This window comes from Leptodactylus fuscus, chromosome 10 (genome assembly GCF_031893055.1).
Source record: "Leptodactylus fuscus isolate aLepFus1 chromosome 10, aLepFus1.hap2, whole genome shotgun sequence".
NCBI lineage: Eukaryota > Metazoa > Chordata > Amphibia > Anura > Leptodactylidae > Leptodactylus > Leptodactylus fuscus.
The window spans coordinates 7,895,952-7,917,162 of NC_134274.1; the positions used below are offsets into that span (position 1 = coordinate 7,895,952).

A 21,211-nucleotide genomic window follows, 5' to 3' on the forward strand; every position below is an offset into this window, starting at 1 on the left:
TGCCATGGGTCGGGCCATTTCTAAAGGTACTGTAAATGTTTATCATGTAGTCCTAAATCACGAAATATATGTCAATAAATTGACAACTTACTGTAACAATTCTCCTTGTCAATGGAGCTTGATCCCTACACATTTTGACACTGTCAGTGTAACTTACAATGTACATCTCTTAATGTCTTGCCTATAGGTAATACAGTGTGCTGGACACCTGATGGCCACCCTGCAGCCAGGCAATATTATTTCTCCACTCGGTGCTCGTCCGAAGCAGTGGTAGCCACAGCATATATGATGATGGGCATTCTGAAGGGCCCCAATCCAATTCATGAACTTGCAGATTTGCTTGCCCGAGGGGCACAATGGATGAGTAACTGTCAGGACTCCAATGGTTTTTACTCTTCATCAAGGGTAATGCGGGGGCTACACAAAGTCTCCTATATATTTATATTTTCAAGTCTTCTCTAAAGAATCAAATTTAACAGTAGACCAATGTTATCTCTTTCCATTAGGCCACACCAGTGGCCATTGAGGCCATGATTGAGTATGCTCGAAGTTTCGATGGTTTACAAAGCCCCGATGCTAAGATTGCTGTGACTGTAGGAGGTAATGTAGTTGCTGAGTTCACAGTAAACGAAAGCAATGAGATGCTGGTCCAGAGTAAGAATCTGCCTGGCGTACATGGGATTTACCGGATTTCCTTCCAGGGAAAAGGCCGCCCCACGTTTCAGGTAAGACTGCAGTCCGAGTAACTGGATATTCTTACTTCCCTTACCACATCATAGACCTGCCACCCGCCGTTCCCACGCCTCATACAGTTACAAGGTTGGACTCTCGGTAGGTCTCAAGTCAGAGCTATGACTTCTTCACTTCGGTTTTTGTACTCCCAGTCTAGCATGATGTCACGTGTCATATACTAGAAATAGTTGTGAAATGACGTCATTTAATGATGTCACCGTGATTCTTTAACCCTTTAATTCTTCATGATGATAATTTACATCATTGGTGATTCCATGGGCACACGATCCTTGCCTCTAGATGGGATCCTGCCCTTAGATGGTACACGATTAATAGCGACTCCAACACGCATGTAGAGAGGTGGCTCCCTCTAAGCCCAGGGCCACTAATGGCAGGGCATCAATGGGTTACCATCGTAGCCATGCGCCAAGTAATAAAGTAATTTACAAATAACGTAGTTTGTCCGTGTTACAATATAATAGATAAATAGTATCTTTATATTGTTACTAGAGATGAGCGAACACTAAAATGTCCGAGGTTCGAAATCCGATTCGAACAGCCGCTCACTGTTCAACTGTTCGAACGGATTTCAAACCCCATTATAGTCTATGGGGGGAAATGCTCGTTTCAGGGGTACGCAAAATTCGATAAAATTATACTTACCAAGTCCACGAGTGACGGTCGGACTGGATTCTCCATGAAGTCTTCTCCCGGCGCAGCGCCCCCGCGGCATCTTCCGGCTGGAATTCACTCTGCCTAGGCATCGGGGCCTAGGCAGAGCCGACTGCGCATGCGCGGTCGGCTCTACCCGGCCCGACGCCTGAACAGAGCCGACTGTGCATGCAAGGGCATGCCCGCGCATGCGCAGTCGGCTCTGCCCGGCCCGACGCCTGAACAGAGCCGACTGTGCATGCAAGGGCATGCCCGCGCATGCGCAGTCGGCTTTGCCTAGGCCGGATGCCTAGGCAGAGTGAATTCCAGCCGGAAGACGCCGCGGGGACGCTGCATGGAGAAGACTTCTAAAAGTAAGAGAAGAACCAGCGTTGATTGGCAGAATGTATAGCATTCTGCCAATCAACGCTGGTTCTGCATCAAACCTTAAACTTCGAACAGCTAGTAGTGTTCGATCGAGTCCGAGTATTTCGAATACCGTAGTATTCGATCGAACACTACTCGCTCATCTCTAAATGTTTATTATTCCACATTGTTACGTAAGCCATCAAGAGATTACTGCATAAGGAGTCCAAGGGACAAAAAAAAGTAAATTTAATAAAGTTTAAAAAAAAAAAAAAAAAAAAAGGCCTAAGCTATAAAGGAATTCACGATAAAATATCTGATCTCATTCTAGTGACCTGTAGAATAAACTTAACACTAACCATGATGGATTTGGTCTCCCTTTACCTCTAAAAAATGTTCTTTCTGCCCTATTACACCTGTGACGTAAATAGCTATATACCCTCCTGCAAAAAACAAGTCCTCAAACGACTACGTGGACAGAAAAATAAAGACACATTGCAGTGAACGCTCCGAATTTTATTAAATGTGTAAACGTACCAAAATGATCTCTATAGAATCCATAATGCCACATTGGCACAGACACTTACAATAAACCTAGAAGGGCATTCCAATAAAAGGAGTTACTCCTTATCCGAAACGTAGGAAGTAACTTGTCGATCACAAGGATTGGGGTGTTTTTACCCAATATTGGTGCCATTGATAAAACGTTTCATTCTGCAATAAACAAGACCTCATAAAGGAACATTGATAGAGACATTGAGGAACTATCGCCATGAGAGAATGAAAGTTCCGGTAAGAAGATTACATTTAACTAGCGTTACATCATGGCCCAGAGACTCATCCTTTGTAGGAGTGCGACTTTATATTGTCCATCACATACTTGGAAGGAATATGTGAACAATAACATTTAATACCTTACTAAATCTGACCCCCCAACAAACCTAAAAATCTAATATTTTTCTCTCTATAGATAAATCATGAATTCTACACTGAGATAACAAAGCAAGAGAGTCCACTCGCACTGACGGTTGTTACACGAGCCCCGTCCTGTGCTGAAGAGATAATTAGGACTTTCAACTCTACAATCTGTACCAGGTAACACTACTATTCAGAAATGCTACATTTACAGGGGTTGACCACTAGGGGCAATGCTGTTTTTGTGTTGTTTTTACACAGATCCCTATTTGGGATGCTTGAACCTATTTGTAATGGGCTGGGTTCTTTCCAAAATGTTCTAAAAATCTCAGGTTTGCCCATTCCCAAGATTTTTGGGATCGCCATCCATGAATCATTATTATACTTATTGTCGCTAACCATGTATCATTATTATTGCAAGATTTTGTTTTGTGAATATTCGAAGACCCAACTTATTCATTCCGACCTGGAAGCGTTGTTATTATTATACCACGGGCCGTCTTCAGCCCACGGAAGGTATGGAACAATAATAAACACTGATGCTCCCCTTTATTCATCTTTCTTAGGCTCACGGCATCTGTCTCTTCAGTGTGGGTGTGTTGGGTCTTCTTCTGGTTTCTTCCAGTCTCCTGAGTGATGAAATGGGTCCATCACAGGGTTTAGCAGACCCACCAGGGCCATGTCATCACCCAACAGGCTGGACGAGGCCAGAAGTTGACCCAAGAGGGAGAACCAGATGTCGTGAGGGAGGAGAGTATCGGTGTTTAATTTTTTTTTCTGAACCTTCGATGGGCCCCCCCAGAGTATAATAATAGCGCTTCTGGATCGGAATCTAGTTCGGTATAAAATTAAACTGCTATCCGTAATGCTCGGGTGTGCTGGACGCTCCAGAGTAAGATGTGCTCTTTGTAGCTACTCTATGGCTAAAGGGTAGGGTTGAGCCCATCTTGAGTTTTCAGGGTCGTTTTTAAAATACGATTTTTGTTCATTTTCCAGCCGATGCCGATCTTAGCTTTTGGCCAGTAGCCAAGCATTGTGGGAACTAACCTCCGACTTTGATCCCGCCGGAAAAGATCGGGATCGGAATTCCAGTCGTGATCGTGAAATTTATTCGATCGCCGATCGGGATCCGATCTTTTCCGATCCCGATCGCTCAACCCTACTATAGGGTCTAGAACTTGGGTCACACAATAAGTTTGTTCTCCAAGTCATACGGCAGGGCCGGCGTCAGCGCACGGCATAGTCGGGAAAGTGCCGGGGCCCACAGAGCCTCTGGGGGCCCCCCGGCACTTGCCCGCCCCAGCACTTGCCTGTCCCGATATCAGCTCATCGGCGTCCGACGGACGCCGATGAGCTGAATTAAATACATAGGCGATTAAAGCAGGAGCTGTGATCTCAGCTCCTGCTTTATAGCTGCAGCCCGGCTTGCGCGTGTAGGCGCGATGACGTCATCACATCGCGCTTACACACGCACACCGGGCCACACAGCTCCTGCTTTAATCGCGTATGTGAATGGAGTGAGAGAGAGGAGCGTCGGGGGAACGATGGGAGGTGAGTGTAAGTGTTTGTCTTTGTGAAGGGGAGGGGGGGGGGAACGGCATGAAACTGGGGACAGAGATGGAGGGGGCCCAATGAAACTGGGGGGCAAATGGAGGGGGGGGGAACGACATGACACTAGGGAAGATGAAGGGAGTGGGGAGAGAACGGCATGAAACTGGGGACAAAGATGGAGGGGGCCCAATGAAACTGGGGGGCAAATGGAGGGGGGGGGGAACGGCATGACACTGGGGAAGATGGGGGGGTGGAACAGCATGACTCTGGGGCAGAGACAGGGGACATGAAACTGGGCAGATGATGGGGGAGAACGTGATGAAACTGGGGACAGAGATGGAGGGGGGACATGAAACTGGGGGCAGAGGAAGGATGTGTATGAAACGGGGAGAGATGGAGGGGGAGCATATAATTTACGGGTGACTAGGAGGATTATACTGTGTGGGAGCACATGATAAATTAATGAGAATGGGCGGAGTCAACATAAGTGGGTGGAGCCAAATTTGCCGCGGCGCGCAGAGCGTGCCGCACATTTTGCCCCTCTTTCTACTCTTTAAAAATTGGGAGGTATGGCGTTGGTGACGCCACACTCCTGCGTGACGTCACTCGCTTCATCTGCGACGCACAGTGTCTCGACTCCCCCCGCCTCCATTACAAGGGGGCCCACTGAGGCTTTGTCACCCAAGGGCCCATAAAAACCTGGAGCCGGCCCTGTCATACGGTATCGAGGATGGGATCAAGGAAAAAAAAACAATATAAGCCTATAATCCAATGGTTATGGAAAGCCCTCCTGTCCTTACAGGGAAAACCCAACGTCATAAAGGACTAACAAAGGGCCTGTTTGGATATTGGCTGCGATTTTTGCTCTCTTATGTATATGCCAATGATATCAAGACGTTGACTTTGGTTGCCGGCAAATACGTTGTCAAAAACAAAAAGGTCAACGTGTTCGCCAAGGCAAATTTGTCACAATTTATCTTCAGCGTTTTTGGGTTATTGCAAAAATTTCGAAATAGGCATAAAAGATAATGATTGCGAAAGTTCATGAATTTGATTTGATCACAATTTCCAGTGCCTTATAGGTCAACCCTTATCTGAAAGCCAAAAATAAATGAACTTTTTTATCTCAAAATTTTCTTTTTCAGTTACAACGGTAATCAAAGCCAAAGCGGTCCGCTAGTTGTTACCGCACGATCCCCCACCGGGTTTTACATTGCCCAAGGACCAGTCTACAAGGTAAGTGTCTGTAGATTGTGGAAAATAGATAATTAGAAGCCAAATGTGAACAGAGAACGTAAACCTCGGTGCCAAGATGTTGGCTGCAATTGTGAGAGTAATTAAGAAATGTGACCAACGTATTGATGTAGTTGCAGTAGTAGGCATTTGCCGTGATAGAAAAGTCGACGGAACAAAAGTTTATCTTTAGAATAAGTCATCACTTTGCACATTGGTGATACTCATTGGCAAACAATAGGAAGCGCCTCGCTGTGATGCTGTAATATAGGGCTCATCCCATTCATACCATAAACACCTAAGATGACCCCATATGCTACTCTATTAGCTATTTGTGCAAGTCAAACGGCAAAAAGTTTGCACCCAACTTTTTTGGTGAATTTCAGGATGAACCCGCTTTGTTTACAAACTGTTTTGCTTCTGTGTACTAAAGAATAGTATCTGGTAGCCATAGATGTTCTGATACAAGAGACGCCCAAATAGTGCAAGTAGGGATAAACGGGAGCGGACGGCGTAGACAACGCCTTGAAGGACTTAAGAATAAAAGTGTCCTTGAAAGTATATCACTATAAGCTCAGATAAAACTCCAAGATATGATGTTTTCTTTTAATTTCAGGCCTTGTCCACCGATAAAGTATGTGACGTTAAATTTGCTGATCCTATCACGTATTTTTACCTGCCACCTGTAAGTATTTGCCTCTCCAATGTCTTCTATTCTGTCTTGACAATGAAAAGGCTTCACAAGTCTACATGTGTAACCGTTGTCTTCACAGCTGAAGCGCGGTGAAAAGCGTTGCTTCTCCTTCACATCGTATCTTCAACAGCGAGCTTCACGCATCCAGAACAGCACCGTTACCGTTCATGATTCGGATAATCCAGGTAAGATGTCCCATAGTAGTGTGTATGTAATGCTGTAATGGACTGTATAGTGACAGGGGAGGAATGGACCATCAAAGAAGCTGCTCCAGGCTTAGTAATGGACCCCAATACAACAGGACCCCCAAAAGCATAGCAGAAGTCAGTCCCTCGATTGATGCATTTAAAGGGAATATGGCATGAAAAGTATCCATAGGATAGAGGATAAATAGCTGATCGATGAGGGTCTGACCCCTGAGACCCTCATCAATCCTGGCTGGATGTTGGTGTGTCCCTTGGGGAATTAAGAACTGAATCTGTGTTCCCATTCACTTTATTGGGAGGGCTAGAGATGGCCAAAGTACAGGAGTGACCTCTCCTGTAGGACTCAGACTTAAGGGGTTATCCTGGGAATCCATTAAAACGTCCACTGGAGTTTTTATGCAGTAAACCCAGAGGTTCTGGTTATATGAATGGAACCAGTGGCGTAACTAGGAATGGCGGGGCCCCGTGGCGAACTTTTGACATGGCCCCCCCCCCCCCCCGACCGACGCTGAAGACCTCGACCAACTGACCCCTACCACCGCCGCCACCCCCCCCCCCCCCCCCGCGCATTTCTGCACACACTATATTGGCCCCTGCACTCAGTATTATATCCCTTAGTGTCCCCTGCACTCAGTATTATGTCCCTTAGTGGCCCCTGCACACAGTATTATGTCCCTTAGTGGCCCCTGCACTCAGTATTATATCCCTTAGTGGCCCCTGCACTCAGTATTATATCCCTTAGTGGCCCCTGCACACAGTATTATATCCCATAGTGGCCCCTGCACACAGTATTATGTCCCCATAGTGGCCCCTGCACACAGTATTATGTCCCTTAGTGGCCCCTGCACACAGTATTATATCCCATAGTGGCCCCTGCACACAGTATTATGTCCCCATAGTGGCCCCTGCACACAGTATTATGTCCCTTAGTGGCCCCTGCACACAGTATTATATCCCATAGTGGCCCCTGCACACAGTATTATGTCCCCATAGTGGCCCCTGCACACAGTATTATCCCCCATAGTGGCCCTTGCACACAGTATTATCCCCCATAGTGGCCCCTGCACACAGTATTATCCCCAATAGTGGCCCCTGCACACAGTATTATCCCCCATAGTGGCCCCTGCACACAGTATTATCCCCCATAGTGGCCCCTGCACACAGTATTATCCCCCATAGTGGCCCCTGCACACAGTATTATCCGCCATAGTGACCCCTGCACACAGTATTATGTCCCATAGTGGCCCCTGCACACAGTATTATCCCCCATAGTGGCCCCTGCACACAGTATTATCCCCAATAGTGGCCCCTGCACACAGTATTATCCCCCATAGTGGCCCCTGCACACAGTATTATCCCCCATAGTGGCCCCTGCACACAGTATTATCCCCCATAGTGGCCCCTGCACACAGTATTATCCGCCATAGTGACCCCTGCACACAGTATTATGTCCCATAGTGGCCCCTGCACACAGTATTATCCGCCATAGTGGCTCCTGCACACAGTATTATGTCCCATAGTGACCCCTGCACACAGTATTATGTCCCATAGTGGCCCCTGCACACAGTATTATCCCCCATAGTGGCTCCTGCACACAGTATTATGTCCCATAGTGACCCCTTCACACACTATTATGTCCCATAGTGGCCCCTGCACACAGTATTATCCCCCATAGTGGCCCCTGCACACAGTATTATCCCCCATAGTGGCCCCTGCACACAGTATTATCCCCCATAGTGGCCCCTGCACACAGTATTATGCCCCATAGTGGCCCCTGCACACAGTATTATGTCCCTATAGTGGACACCCATGAACAATTATTATACTCTGGGGTCTTTTCAGACCCCAGAGTATAATAATCGGAGACCCAAGGGGGGGATACAAACATAAAAAACTCTCTTACTTACCTTTCTCCCGACTCCCCTCCTCTCCGTCGGCCATTTTCCGGGACGTCATGTGACAGGGCCCTGCGTCGCGGGTCATATGACGTCACGCAAGTAGGCCGAAGCCTGCGCGGAGCCTGGAGAGGTAAGTAACAGTGTTTTTTATGTTTCTTACCTCTCCGGGCCTCCGATCGTTATAATCGGGGGTCCAAAAAGACCCCCGAGTATAACAGTGCTTGTGGGGCCCGCAGTGTCACTTACCGATCCCGGCCCCTGCCAGGATCGGTAAGTATATAGGGCCCGTTACCGGCCTATTAAAAAAAACAAAAAACGCAGCGGTAGCGGCTGTCACCGGGCCCCCTAATGTCCCGGGCCCTGTGGCAGCTGCTACTGCTGCTACCACGGTAGTTACGCCACTGAATGAAACCAACCTCCGACCCCCATGATGCTCTGCCTTTATCTTCATCTACCAGTGTTTAGCACAGGTGTAAAAACGGAAAATAAAGGAGAAGACGGAACGACTTGGGGTTGGGTGGCGGTTGTCATTGCATGACCCAAGGTCAGAACCAGCCAGAGCCATTGGGTTTCCTGGAGAAATCACAGACTCCCTAAGAGATCACAGAGAAACCCTTTAATTTCACCTTATGGTCTCAATAAACTCCAGGCCTAAGGAAGTTCCAGACTTATTCCTTGTGTCTGGGCACACGTGGACACGTGCCATCTTCAGAAACTCCCAGTAGTGCAGCCTCGAGGTTTGGCCATCACAATGCAATATAGAGTAAAATATATTATATCGCTGGTAGACAGGTTGCGACCAATGCACAGTATGGAGCGGTAATGGTAAATAATTGTTCTTGCTTTTATTTTCAGGTAATGCAGCTTATGCAGAATACCGCTACCCCTGCCCTAAAGTAAGTGAGGTAAGAGAACACAGACTGTCTGTACACCCCTTGTAGATGTCCAAGTTAGGTAAAGCCTATCCAAAATCACATCAATGCTTTGGTATCCTCTGAACTGCTCTCAATGCCAGTAGGCAGCCTGCAAAAGCCTTAACATTTTCATCCTAGACTGATCCTTAGAGCCTGTGTTCACACAGAGGAATATGGTGCAAATTTGGGTGCAGATTTTGCCCCCCGATTCGGAGCAGATTCCTCTCGGAATCCATCTCCCATTATTTCAAATAGAAGGAAGAGATTGCAGCGAGATGCGGAAAAAAAGAAGCGTCCTGCTCGATCGTTCCACTTGCACTGCATCGGCGTCCCGTCATTGCTAGACGTCGGCAAAGTGGAAAATGAAGAGGAATTCCTTTTCCGCCACGTTCTGGTTACATTTGGGTCATGAATAAATATCGTAATAAACTTCCTTGATGAATTTTGGATCCTTTATGTGAAATCCTTTGCCGGAATCCACTTTTGTCTCTTTATTCTTCTTTGTTTTAAAGGGGTTTTTAAAGGGGTTGTCCAGGTTGTTTCATGGTGTTAACCGAAGTATTTTTGTAATATAATGTCATTCCTGTAATGGTCCCTGGAGTGGTCATGTGATCTATGTCCCATATGCCAGGCACTTCCATCCGCAGTCCACACGGTCTGGACCTGTCCTTATCTTGACGTCACTCATAGTGACGTCACTAGTATCTACTGCGCATGAGCGATCCATTGATCCTTCTCCAAGATACAGCGCAGGTTCGACTATATAGACCATGCCTGGGATACATAACATCACCGGAAGAAGGAGGTAGATCATGTGACTGTTCCAGGAACTCCAGTAACGGGACGCTAATAGAAATTACATTATATTGCAAACAAATAACTTCCGTTAACACTATTAAATAATTGCAATACTTATCTTAAAAGAGTCCTGAACACCCCTTTAACCTGTATACCGCCACTTTCTGGAGAACGGGGATGTATGGGTCCTTGTACAATGGAAGGAAGCTAAAGCCCAGGGAGTGGGGCTTTACTTCAAACGGTTATATCTCAGGCATTGTAAAACATAGAACGGTAGTTCTGGTGTCCTATGAAAGCTGATGCTCAACTACCATAAGCTTGTAGACCTGTGTTACTTCTAGAGATATCAAAAAATAAAAACACAGTCAAGATTTACATGCAACTGTGATATCTCTGGATATGATACAGATCGAGTAAATCAATCTCATCTTTCATATGACACCAGAATCACATTTCTACATCTTATAATACCCAACTGGTCAAGGCAACTCTCCAACCTCAAATACCTTGCATTAGACAAGAGCCCTTGCACCCATATACCAGTGAGAACCAGCGACAGGTTCAACCCATAGCAGATAAGGACAGAAAACAGGGGAAAGAATAAAGAAGTGCAGGACGTCACGCAAAGGAGACAAAAATCAACGATAACAAATGCATGGTGCCAGAATTACGTACGGTATTATATGGTTATTTCATATGTTAATAGGCCGTATGGGACATATAATATAGGATACCATAACATTAACCGGACCTATATATTTTTGTCTAGGAGTAATCTTTGGTGGCTTCCACATGGGATCACATTTCAGAATATTAGGCGTTCTGAAATACGTAGAATTATCGTAGATCTTAGTTTGCATACTGAAAGACTGGAAGAATCATCTTAAAAAAGCACGAAGAAGACTCGAACCCGGAAATGTCAATACAACAACTTACAATTTTGGGCATGGCAGAAATTTCATCTTCTTTTACGATCGACTTGTCTTTTGTTCTCAGTCACTTCCTGCAAAAAAAAAAGTAAAATCTTTTCAGTCTTCAACATTGTGTCCACTTTGTTTTTGTTGTTGCTCCAGTATCCCAAAATATATGGCCAGGTTTAGGAAGTCGGGGAAGTTCTGCATACAGGGATGTACTGGGCATGTGCAGAGGTCGCAGTCACAGCGGGGATTTGGGTCTAGAGGGGCCCAAAGTTCCTTCTGACTAGGGTTGAGCCGATCTTGAGATTTCAGGATCGCTTTTTAAAATCCGAGTTCCGATCATTCTCCAGCCGATCCCGATCACAATCGTGAAATTTTCTCGATCGCCGATTGGAATCCGATCTTTCCCGATCACTATTTGTATGGAGTAGGATTGAGCCGATCTTGAGATCTCAGGATCGTTTTTAAAATCCGATTTCCAATCGTTTTCCAGCCGTTCCCGATTATGAAATTTGCTCAATCGCCGATCGGGATCCGATCTTTTCCAATCGCTCAGCCCTACTTCTGACACATAACTCACCAGTATCACATATGACACGTGAAAGAATCCAGATCTTACATTGACCTTATAGATTGAAGATTTGCCATAGCAGATATAACAAGTTTATTGGAAGTGTAATATTAATAGGGGAAAAAATAGGGGAAAAAGTAGGGTCATAGTAAATCCTTCTCTATTCAAAGAAGCATCAACCATGATGCAGTAACTTACCCGGACTGCAGGTGGCACTCTTTGGTTAGTATGGTATAAAGTGTCAACAACTCTGACCCCATCCTTTCCAGGTATTAAATGCTGCACATAAAGCAGAACTATGGGCACCTTCTTGATGTTCATTATGATTAGAGATGAGCGAGTAGTGAAATATTCGATATTCATTTCGAGTAGCCCCTCAATATTTGACTATTCGACCGAATATCAAATCCCATTATAGTCTATGGGGAAAAAATACTTGTGTCAGGGGAAACCAAAATTCAACTCAGGAGAGTCACCAAGTCCACAATGACACCCCAGGAAATGATGCCAACACCTCTGGAATGACACTGGGACAGCAGGGGAAGCATGTCTGGGGGCATCTAACACAACCAAGTCCTAGGATTACCCCACTATCACAGCCTAACAACTACACATTTTACACACTCACTACAACCTCGATGGAAAGTAGAAAAATACCTGGAAACCTTCTTTCCTCCACAATAGTATGGACAGAAACACAAATTTAAAGCTAAAGAAACATTAGCATGCGCTCATCACACTCCCTGACTTGATGGCAATGTTAAGTGGAATGCAGGGTACAACGCTGATGAGGCCTGAGCACCAGGAACAGGTGTTACAACAGCTAGTGGATAACGCTTCCAGCTGCATCTCCACCAGCCAGTCAGTCACTACCTCCAGTCGTGTTCCTACCCAAGAGTCTGCCCCTCCTTCCTCCCAACATGGCCAATCTTCCCAGCAGAGTCATCCCACCCTTGCCCCCTTCCAGGAGCTGTTTTCGGGTCCTTTTCCACTCTTCGACTCTGTTCAACTATTTCCCAAATCCAAGGAGCTAACATGAATTTCTCTGTCCTGATGCCCAAACACTGGAGCAGCCGCCATCTCCTACCGATTTTGTGGTTGTGGACCTGCAACCAGCATTTCTCGGCCTCAGTGATGATGACAAGACACAGTTGCCATCAGGGAAGGCTGTGGTTATGTGTGATGTGCAGGAGGAGGAGCAGAGTGAGCAATTGGAAGAGGAGGTGGTGGACGACAAGGACACCGACCCGACCTGGACAGGGGTGATGTCTAGCGGGGAAAGCAGTGTAGATCTGGAGGCTAGCGCAGCACCAAAAAAAGGTGGCTAGAGGCAGAGGCATGTCCAGAGGTACAGGGCAGCTGCTTCACAGAAGTCAGGCCGGAGCCAGCAAGGCCCAAGATTTTCCCTGTACTAGCCACTCGCCCAAAAGTCACCAATCAAGGCCACGTCCCTTGATGGTGTGTAGATTTTGCAACATATGTGCGGAGGATAAACTGAGTGCGGTTTGCACACTGTGCAACTCAAAACTGAATAGGGGCTCTGAGAAAAGCAACCTGACCACCTCAGCCATGCACCGTCATTTGTAAGGCAAGCACTGGGCTCAGTGAGAGAGAGCAAACACAGGACAATCATTGGCTGGCGTTGCTGACACTGCCTCTTCCACTGTTTCCAGTGCTGGCGCTGCAGTCTAGACCATCAGCCGGGACACCTCCACATCTGCCTCTGACACTTTGGGGACCTCACCCTCATCCTCCCCTTTTCCTGCCTCTGCTCCTTTTGCCTGCACCATCATGCGCCTCTTCTCAGCAACTCTCCATCTCCCAGGCATTTGATCGCAGGCAGAAGTACAGCGCAACCCAGCCACATGCCCAGGCCTTAAACGGGGACATATCCAAACTGCTGGCACTGGAGATGTTGGCATTTATGCTTGTGGAGACTCAGGCCTTCCGTGACCTGATGGCAGCTGCGGCACCTCACTATGCTGCTACTAGCCGTCAATACTTCTCTTGGTGTGGCGTCCCCAGCACATTTCCCATAACATCAGGCAGACCCTGAGTTCCGCGCTTTGCCATAAGGTCCACTTGACCACCGACACCTGGACAAGCACATGCGGACAGGGACGCTGCATCTCTCAGGCTGGGTAAATTTAGTGGAGGCTGTGACCGGGTCGCAAACTGGGGAGCCCTATCTACTCTCCCCACCCAAGATTCCTAGCAGGGGTTCTCACAAAGCCTCCTCCTCCGCGTATCATAGACCCCAACTGCGAGCTGGAAACGCTGCAGCACTGGCATCGGGAGACGTCAGCAGGTCGTGCTGAAGCTCAACAGCTTGTGCGTCTGAAAACACGCTGCCCCCGAGCTGAGGGATGCCATCCTAGAGGAGACGGCAATGTGGTTTGCGCCGCTGCATCTGGGCCCAGGCATGGTCGAGGAGTCGAGGATAGGAGCAAACCCATCACAGCTACTCAGAGCACACTCCTGTCAGCTTCTCAGTGTTGAATGACGGAGGAAGAGGAGGAGGATGAAGTGGCAAATTATGTCATTCTCACACATGAGGCTAACGGGGAAGTTCAGTGCGTCCCATTGCTTCAGCGCGGATGGGGTGAAAGGGAGGAGGAAGAGAAGGAAATGGAGAGTGACGCTTACAGTTGGGGGCAGTGAAGTCATGCCAAGTAACACTCTGGCACACATGGCTGACTTCATGTTGGGTTGCTTTTCCAGTGACAAATGCATTGTACACATCATGGAGAGCAAACAATACTGAATTTTTGCAATCTTCTCACCCCGGTATAAAAATCACATTTCGTCTTTCATTCCAGTAGAGGGGAGGACCAATCGCATAAATGATTGCCACAAGCAACTGGTGCAGAATATGATGGAAATGTTTCCATCAACCCTCGCTGATGGCAGAGAGGAGAGTTCCTCCAAGAGGCTAACAACTGCCATCCGGTCCACACCCACCAGGGGAACACTCTCCAAGGGGTGGGACACGTTAATGACACCCCCTCGCCAAACTACCGCCACTGAGGGGCCTAGTGTCGCATGTTGCGTGAGTACCTGGCCAACCACAGCCCTGTCCTCTCCGATCCCTCTGCGCCCTACATGTTTTGGGTGTCAAAGATGGACCTGTGGTCCTTATAGTGATTTGAGCCTTGCACCAGCAGAGTTTTTGGCGAGTTTGGCGAGGGGGGTGCCAGTAAGCCCACAAGTTAGCCTTTTTGGTGGGACAAAGTGTACACAAAGAACCACATCTGTCACTTGCTGAGTGACTCTTTTACTTGTGACTTGCGTGTCTATGTTTCCTATCTTGTCACAATTTTAGAAAAATGAAAACTGGTCAATGATTTACTGCAGTAGTTCTGTTTTCCCATAGTCTGTTAGAATAGAATATGAATAGATTAGAGTTAGAATATCAATAGATTTGCATTGGATTTATTGAGAGTTGCTGAAGAATGGCATGGAGAAAAGTTTTTCTTCCAAGATAATTTTGGAATTTTTAAGGACTGGAGTTTTATAGTAAGTCTTCTCTTCTCAGAGCCCTTAGGCCCTTGGGGTGAGTTGAGCCTTGCACCAGCAGTGTTTTAATATTTTGGCCTTGGGGTGAGTTCAGCCTTGCACCAGCGTTAGTAGATAAACGCCATATATACCGGATGAAAGTATACAGGTTTCTTCTCACTCAATGGGACAGGTAGAATGAGGGAGTGCACAAACTGATGTATATAAGTTTTTTTGTTTAAAGTATACACGAAGGGTATATATATATATATATATATATATATATATATATATATATATACACTAGAGGGAGGACCCGGCTTCGCACGGGTATATTACAATTTATGTTTGTGTAGTGGCCCCATAAAAATTGTCCAATTTTGCACTGATGTATTTTGTATGCTGTTTGTGTGTATGTCCATAAGCGTCATGTGATTATGTGGATCTCATTTTGGATGTCAGTGAAAAACCTGTGATCAGTTGTTATGGATACCTGGAGTAAAGCTGTATCTAATCCTTCCCCGTCTAGTACTGTGTTTAGATGCAAGTGTCTAATCCTTGTTGGTGTGGTACTTTGTGCAGATGCACATATTTAATCCTCCCCATGTGATATTGTGTGAAGAGGCGCGTATCTAATCCTCCAGTAAGTGAAACTGTGTGCAGATGCACGTATCTAATGACTCTGGCGTGTGGTACTGAGTGCTGAGACGCGTATCTAATTCTCTGGCTTGTGGTACTGTGTGCAGAGGCATATATCTAATCTTCCAAAGTGTGGTACTGTGTGCAGACACACGTATCTAATCCTCCCCTGTGTGGTATTGTGTGAAGAGGCACATATCTAATCCTGAAGCATGTGGTACTTTGTGCAGACGCGCGTATCTAATCCTCCCCATGTTGTACTGTGTGCTTAGACACGTATCTAATTCTCTGGCTTGTGGTACTGTGTGCAGACACACATATCTAATCCTCACCTGTGTGGTATTGTGTTAAGAGGCACGTATCTAATCCTGCGGCTTGTGTTACTGTGTGCAGACGCGTATATCTAATCCTCTGGCGTGGGGTACTGTGTGCAGACGCACGTATCTAATCCTCCCTGTGTGGTACTGTGTGCTGAGACGCGTATCTAATTCTCTGGCTTGTGGTACTGTGTGCAGAGGCATGTATCTAATCCTCCAAAGTGTGGTACTGTATTCAGGCACACGTATCTAATCCTCCCCTGTGTGGTATTGTGTGAAGAGGCGTGTATCTAATCCTATTGCGTGTGGAACTGTGTGTAGACGCGCGTATCTAATCCTACGGCATGTGGTACTGTGTGCAGACGCGCGTATCTAATCCTCTGGCATGTGGTACTGTGTGCAGATGTGCGTATCTAATCCTCTCCTGTATGGTACTGTGTGCAGATGCGCGTATCTAATCCTCTGGCATGTGGTACTATGTGCAGATGAGCGTATCTAATCCTCCCCCGTGTGGTACTGTGTGCTGAGACGCACATCTAATTCTCTGACTTGTGGTACTGTGTGCAGAGGCATGTATCTAATCCTCCAAAGTGTTGTACTGTGTGCAGACACACGTATCTAATCCTCCCCTGTGTGGTATTGTGTGAAGAGGCGCGTATCTAATCCTACGGCGTGGGGAACTGTGTGTAGACACACATATCTAATCCTGCGGCATGTGGTACTGTGTGCAGATGTGCATATCTTATGCTCTGGTGTGTGGAACTGTGTGTAGACACGTGTATCTAATCCTATGGTGTGTAGAACTGTCTGCAGACGCGCGTATCTAATCCTCTGGAGTGTGGAACTGTGTGTAGACGCGCGTATCTAATCCGACGACATGTGGTACTGTGTGCAGACGTGCAAATCTTATGCCCTGGTGCGTGGAACTGTGTGCAGATGCGTGTTTCCAATCCTTTGGCATGTGGTACTGTGTGCAGACACATGTATCCAATCCCCCAGGGTGTGGTACTTTGTGCAGACGCGTGTATCTAATCCTTCGGCATGTGGAACTGTGTGCAGACGCATGTATCAAATCCTTCAGTGTGTGGAACTGTGTGCAGAAGCGCGTATGTAATCCTCTGGTTTGTGGGACTGTGTGCAGACGCATGTATCCAATCCCCCAGGGTGTGGTACTTTGTGCAGACGCGTGTATCTAATCCTTCGGCATGTGGAACTGTGTGCAGACGCTCGTATCAAATCCTTCAGTGTGTGGAACTGTGTGCAGAAGTGCGTATTTAATCCTCTGGTTTGTGGGACTGTGTGCAGACACGTGTATCTAATCTTCTGGAGTGTGATACTGTTTGCTGATCTGTGTATCTAATCCTCTGATGCGTGTATCTCAGTTTGGATATCAGTGTTGTATTGTGCGTGTGGAGTGACCGTGTGTATGGCAGCTGGAATATGAGTGAAAGACTTGCAGGTTTGTATTGGCTAAGGGGGGGGGGGGGGCACTGTGTTTGGAATGCTGTATCTCAGCAACGGTACGTCCGAGTGAGTTGGAGTCTCGTCTTAAACCTTCCCGGATACCTGAAGTATCTCTGTACCAAATTTGGTGAAGATCGGTCCAGCCGTGTGGTTCGCATTAGAGCACAGACAGACAGACAGACAGACAGACAGAAATTCATTTTTATAATATAGGGAGATATGTATATATATAATAGAGGGAGGACCCGGCTTCGCACGGGTATATTACATTTTATGTTTGTGTAGTGGCCCCATAAGAATTGTCCAATTTTGCACTGGTGTATTTTGTATGTGGTTTGTGTGTATGTCCATAAGCGTCATGTGATTATGTGGATCTCATTTTGGATATCAGTGAAAAACCTGTGATCAGTTGTTATGGATACCTGGAGTAAAACTGTATCTAATCCTTCCCCGTGTAGTACTGTGTTTAGATGCAAGTATCTAATCCTTGTTGGTGTGGTACTGTGTGCAGATGCACATATCTAATCCTCTGGCGTGTGGTACTGTGTGCAGATGTGCATATATAATCCTCCCCCGTGTGGCATTGTGTGAAGAGGCACGTATCTAATCCTCCGGTAAGTGAAACTGTGTGCAGACGTGCATATCTAATCTTACGGCATGTGGTACTATGTGCAGACGCGTGTATTTAATCCTCTGGCGTGTGGTACTGTGTACAGACAGGTGTATCTAATCCCTGGCGTGAGCTACTGTGTGCAGATGCGCGTATCTAATCCTCCCCCGTGTGGTACTGTGTGCTGAGACGCGTATCTAATTCTCTGGCTTGTGGTACTGTGTGCAGAGGCATGTATCTAATCCTCCAAAGTGTGATACTGTGTACACACACGTATCTAATCCTCCCCTGTGTGGTACTGTGTGAAGAGTCGCGTATCTAATCCTACTGCATGTGGTACTGTGTGCAGACGCGTGTATCTAATTCTATGGCGTGTACAACTGTGTGCAGACGCACGTATCTAATCCTCTGGAGTGTGGAACTGTGTGTAGACGTGTGTATCTAATCCTACGGCATGTGGTACTCTGTGCAGACGTGTGTATCTAATCCTATGGCGTGTACAACTGTGTGCAGACGCGCATATCTAATCCTCTGGAGTGTGGAACTGTGTGTAGACGCGCGTATCTAATCCTATGGCATGTGGTACTGTGTGCAGACGCGTGTATCTAATCCTATGGCGTGTACAACTGTGTGAAGACACGTGTATCTAATCCTCCTCTGTATGGTATTATGTGAAGAGGTGAGTATCTAATCCTACAGTGTGTGGAACTGTGTGTAGAAGCATGTATTCAATCCCCCGGCATGTGGTACTGTGTGCAGACGTACGTATATAATCCTATGGCATGTGGTACTGTGTGTAGATGAGCGTATCTAATCCTCCCCCGTGTGATACTGTGTGCTGAGACGCGTATCTAATTCTCTGGCTTGTGGTACTGTGTGCAGAGGCATGTATCTAATCCTCCAAAGTGTGGTACTGTGTGCACACACACATATCTAATCCTCCCCTGTGTGGTATTGTGTGAAGAGGCGCGTATCTAATCCTTTGGCGTGTGGAACTGTGTGTAGACGCGCGTATCTAATCCTACTGCATGTGGTACTGTGTGAAGACGCGTGTATCTAATCCTATGGCGTGTACAACTCTGTGAAGACACGTGTATCTAATCCTCCCCTGTGTGGTATTGTGTGAAGAGGTGCGTATCTAATCCTACAGTGTGTGGAACTGTGTGTAGATGCGCGTATCTAATCCTACTGCATGTGGTACTGTGTGAAGACGCGTGTATCTAATCCTATGGCGTGTACAAATGTGTGCAGACGCGCGTATCTAATCCTCTGGAGTGTGGAACTGTGTGTAGACGCCTGTATCTAATCCTTCGGTATGTGGAACCGTGTGCAGACGCGTGTATCAAATCCTTCAGTGTGTGGAACTGTGTGCAGAAGTGCGTATTTAATTCTCTGGTTTGTGGGACTGTGTGCAGACCCGTGTATCTAATCCTCTGGCGTGTGATACTTTGTGCTGATCTGTGTATCTAATCCTCTGATGCGTGTATCTCAGTTTGGATATCAGTGTTGTATTGTGCATGTGGAGTGACCGTGTGTATGGCAGCTGGAATATGAGTGAAAGTCTTGCAGGTTTGTATTGGCTAAGGGGGGGGGGGGGCACTGTGTTTGGAATGCTGTATCTCAGCAACGGTACGTCCGAGTGAGTTGGAGTCTCTTCTTAAACCTTCCTGGATATCTGAAGTATCTCTGTACCAAATTTGGTGAAGATCGATCCAGTCGTTTGGTTCGCATTAGAGTACAGACAGACAGACGGACAGACAGACAGAAATTCATTTTTATAATATAGGGAGATATCTTGTGCCTCTTCACACAATGCCACACGGGGGAGGATTAGATACACACATCTGTACACAGTACCACACCAACAAGGATTAGATACTTGCGTCTAAACACAGTACTACACGGGGAAGGATTAGATACAGCTTTACTCCAGGTATCCATAACAACTGATCACAGGTTTTTCACTGACATCCAAAATGAGATCCACATAATCACATGACGCTTATGGACATACACACAAACAGCATACAAAATACATCAGTGCAAAATTGGACAATTCTTATGAGGCCACTACAAAAACATAACATATATGTATGTATGTATGTATGTATGTATATGTATATATATATTTATAGCGTTTATCTACTACCGTATATACCGTATGCAAGGTATACAGCTTGCTTCTCAACCCTATGGGACATGTATATACTGTATACCAGTGCTAGGGAATTGGGGCCCTAAAAAAGATCAATAAACAGTATTGCAGATAACAGATCACATAAGACATCTTATACATAAGAGGTCTTTCTATGTAACGTAACATAGACTCCATACTAACAAGAATATAATGGCTCATAAATTCACCAACAAGGCAGAGTTTGTAATGCACTTACCCATGTACCTCTCTGTGAGACACCATACTCTTCCCTAAAAGTTAGCAGAGAATAATATGCCATATATCACAATATAATAAGGGATCTATGGACTACAGGGTGGCTACAAATGGTTACATTGTATCACAACAAAAATCAATGAAATTCCAATGGCTTTTCATTGGTTTCTGTTGTCTTCTGTGATAAGATATTCCGCTGCAGCCTTGTCCGGGGTTAACTCTGCTACATCTTTATAGTCTTGGACAGTGGCGTAACTACCGCGGAAGCAGCGGAGGCGGGTGCAACAGGGCCGGGGACATTAGGGGTCTGGTGACAGCCGCTACCGCTGCTTTTTTTTATTTTTTCTTAATAGGCCGTTACCGTTACTCCAGCCGGTAATGGGCCCTATTTACTTACCGATCCTGGCAGGGCCCCACAAACACTATCATTATACTCGGGGGGTCTTTTCGGAGCCTGATTGGAGGCTCGGGAGAGGTAAGAAACATAAAAAACAATGTTACTTACCTCTCCATGATCCAGGCAGGCTTCGGCCTAGTTGTCTGACGTCTCATGACCCTGGCCTGCGTCCCGGGTCATGTGACATCTGACGTCATTGAAGATGGAACACCAGTGGAGGCCGACAGCGTAGGAGCCGGGAGATTTTTTTAAATGTTTTTATCCCACGTGTCTCCGATTATTATACTCTGGGGTCTAAAAAGACCCCAGAGTATAATAATTGTTTATGGGTGTCCACAATGGGACATAATACTGTGTGCAGGGGCCACTATGGGACATAATACTGTGTGCAGGGGCCACTATGGGACATAATACTGTGTGCAGGGGCCACTATGGGACATAATACTGTGTG

At 46.4% G+C, this 21,211-nt stretch overlaps 1 protein-coding gene across 1 annotated transcript; it reads left to right on the forward strand.

Moving 5' to 3' along the window:
• The first annotated feature begins 291 nt into the window (after window positions 1–291).
• On the forward strand, window positions 292–10,951 carry LOC142183269 (murinoglobulin-2-like). Its single transcript, XM_075258297.1, has 8 exons — window positions 292–405; window positions 507–725; window positions 2,720–2,844; window positions 5,361–5,451; window positions 6,065–6,133; window positions 6,222–6,327; window positions 9,102–9,151; window positions 10,728–10,951. Exons 1-8 carry the CDS (start codon window positions 292–294, stop codon window positions 10,731–10,733), a joined length of 780 nt encoding a protein of 259 aa, XP_075114398.1. The 3' UTR covers window positions 10,734–10,951.
• Window positions 10,952–21,211: the final 10,260 nt, after the last annotated feature.

Coding starts and splice junctions, on each gene's coding strand:
- LOC142183269 (XM_075258297.1), top strand. CDS start 292: ATGGGCATTCTGAAGGGCCCCAATCCAATTCATGAACTTGCAGATTTG. Junction 406..506: donor GTTTTTACTCTTCATCAAGG/GTAATGCGGGGG, acceptor TCTTTCCATTAG/GCCACACCAGTGGCCATTGA. Junction 6,328..9,101: donor TCATGATTCGGATAATCCAG/GTAAGATGTCCC, acceptor TTTTATTTTCAG/GTAATGCAGCTTATGCAGAA.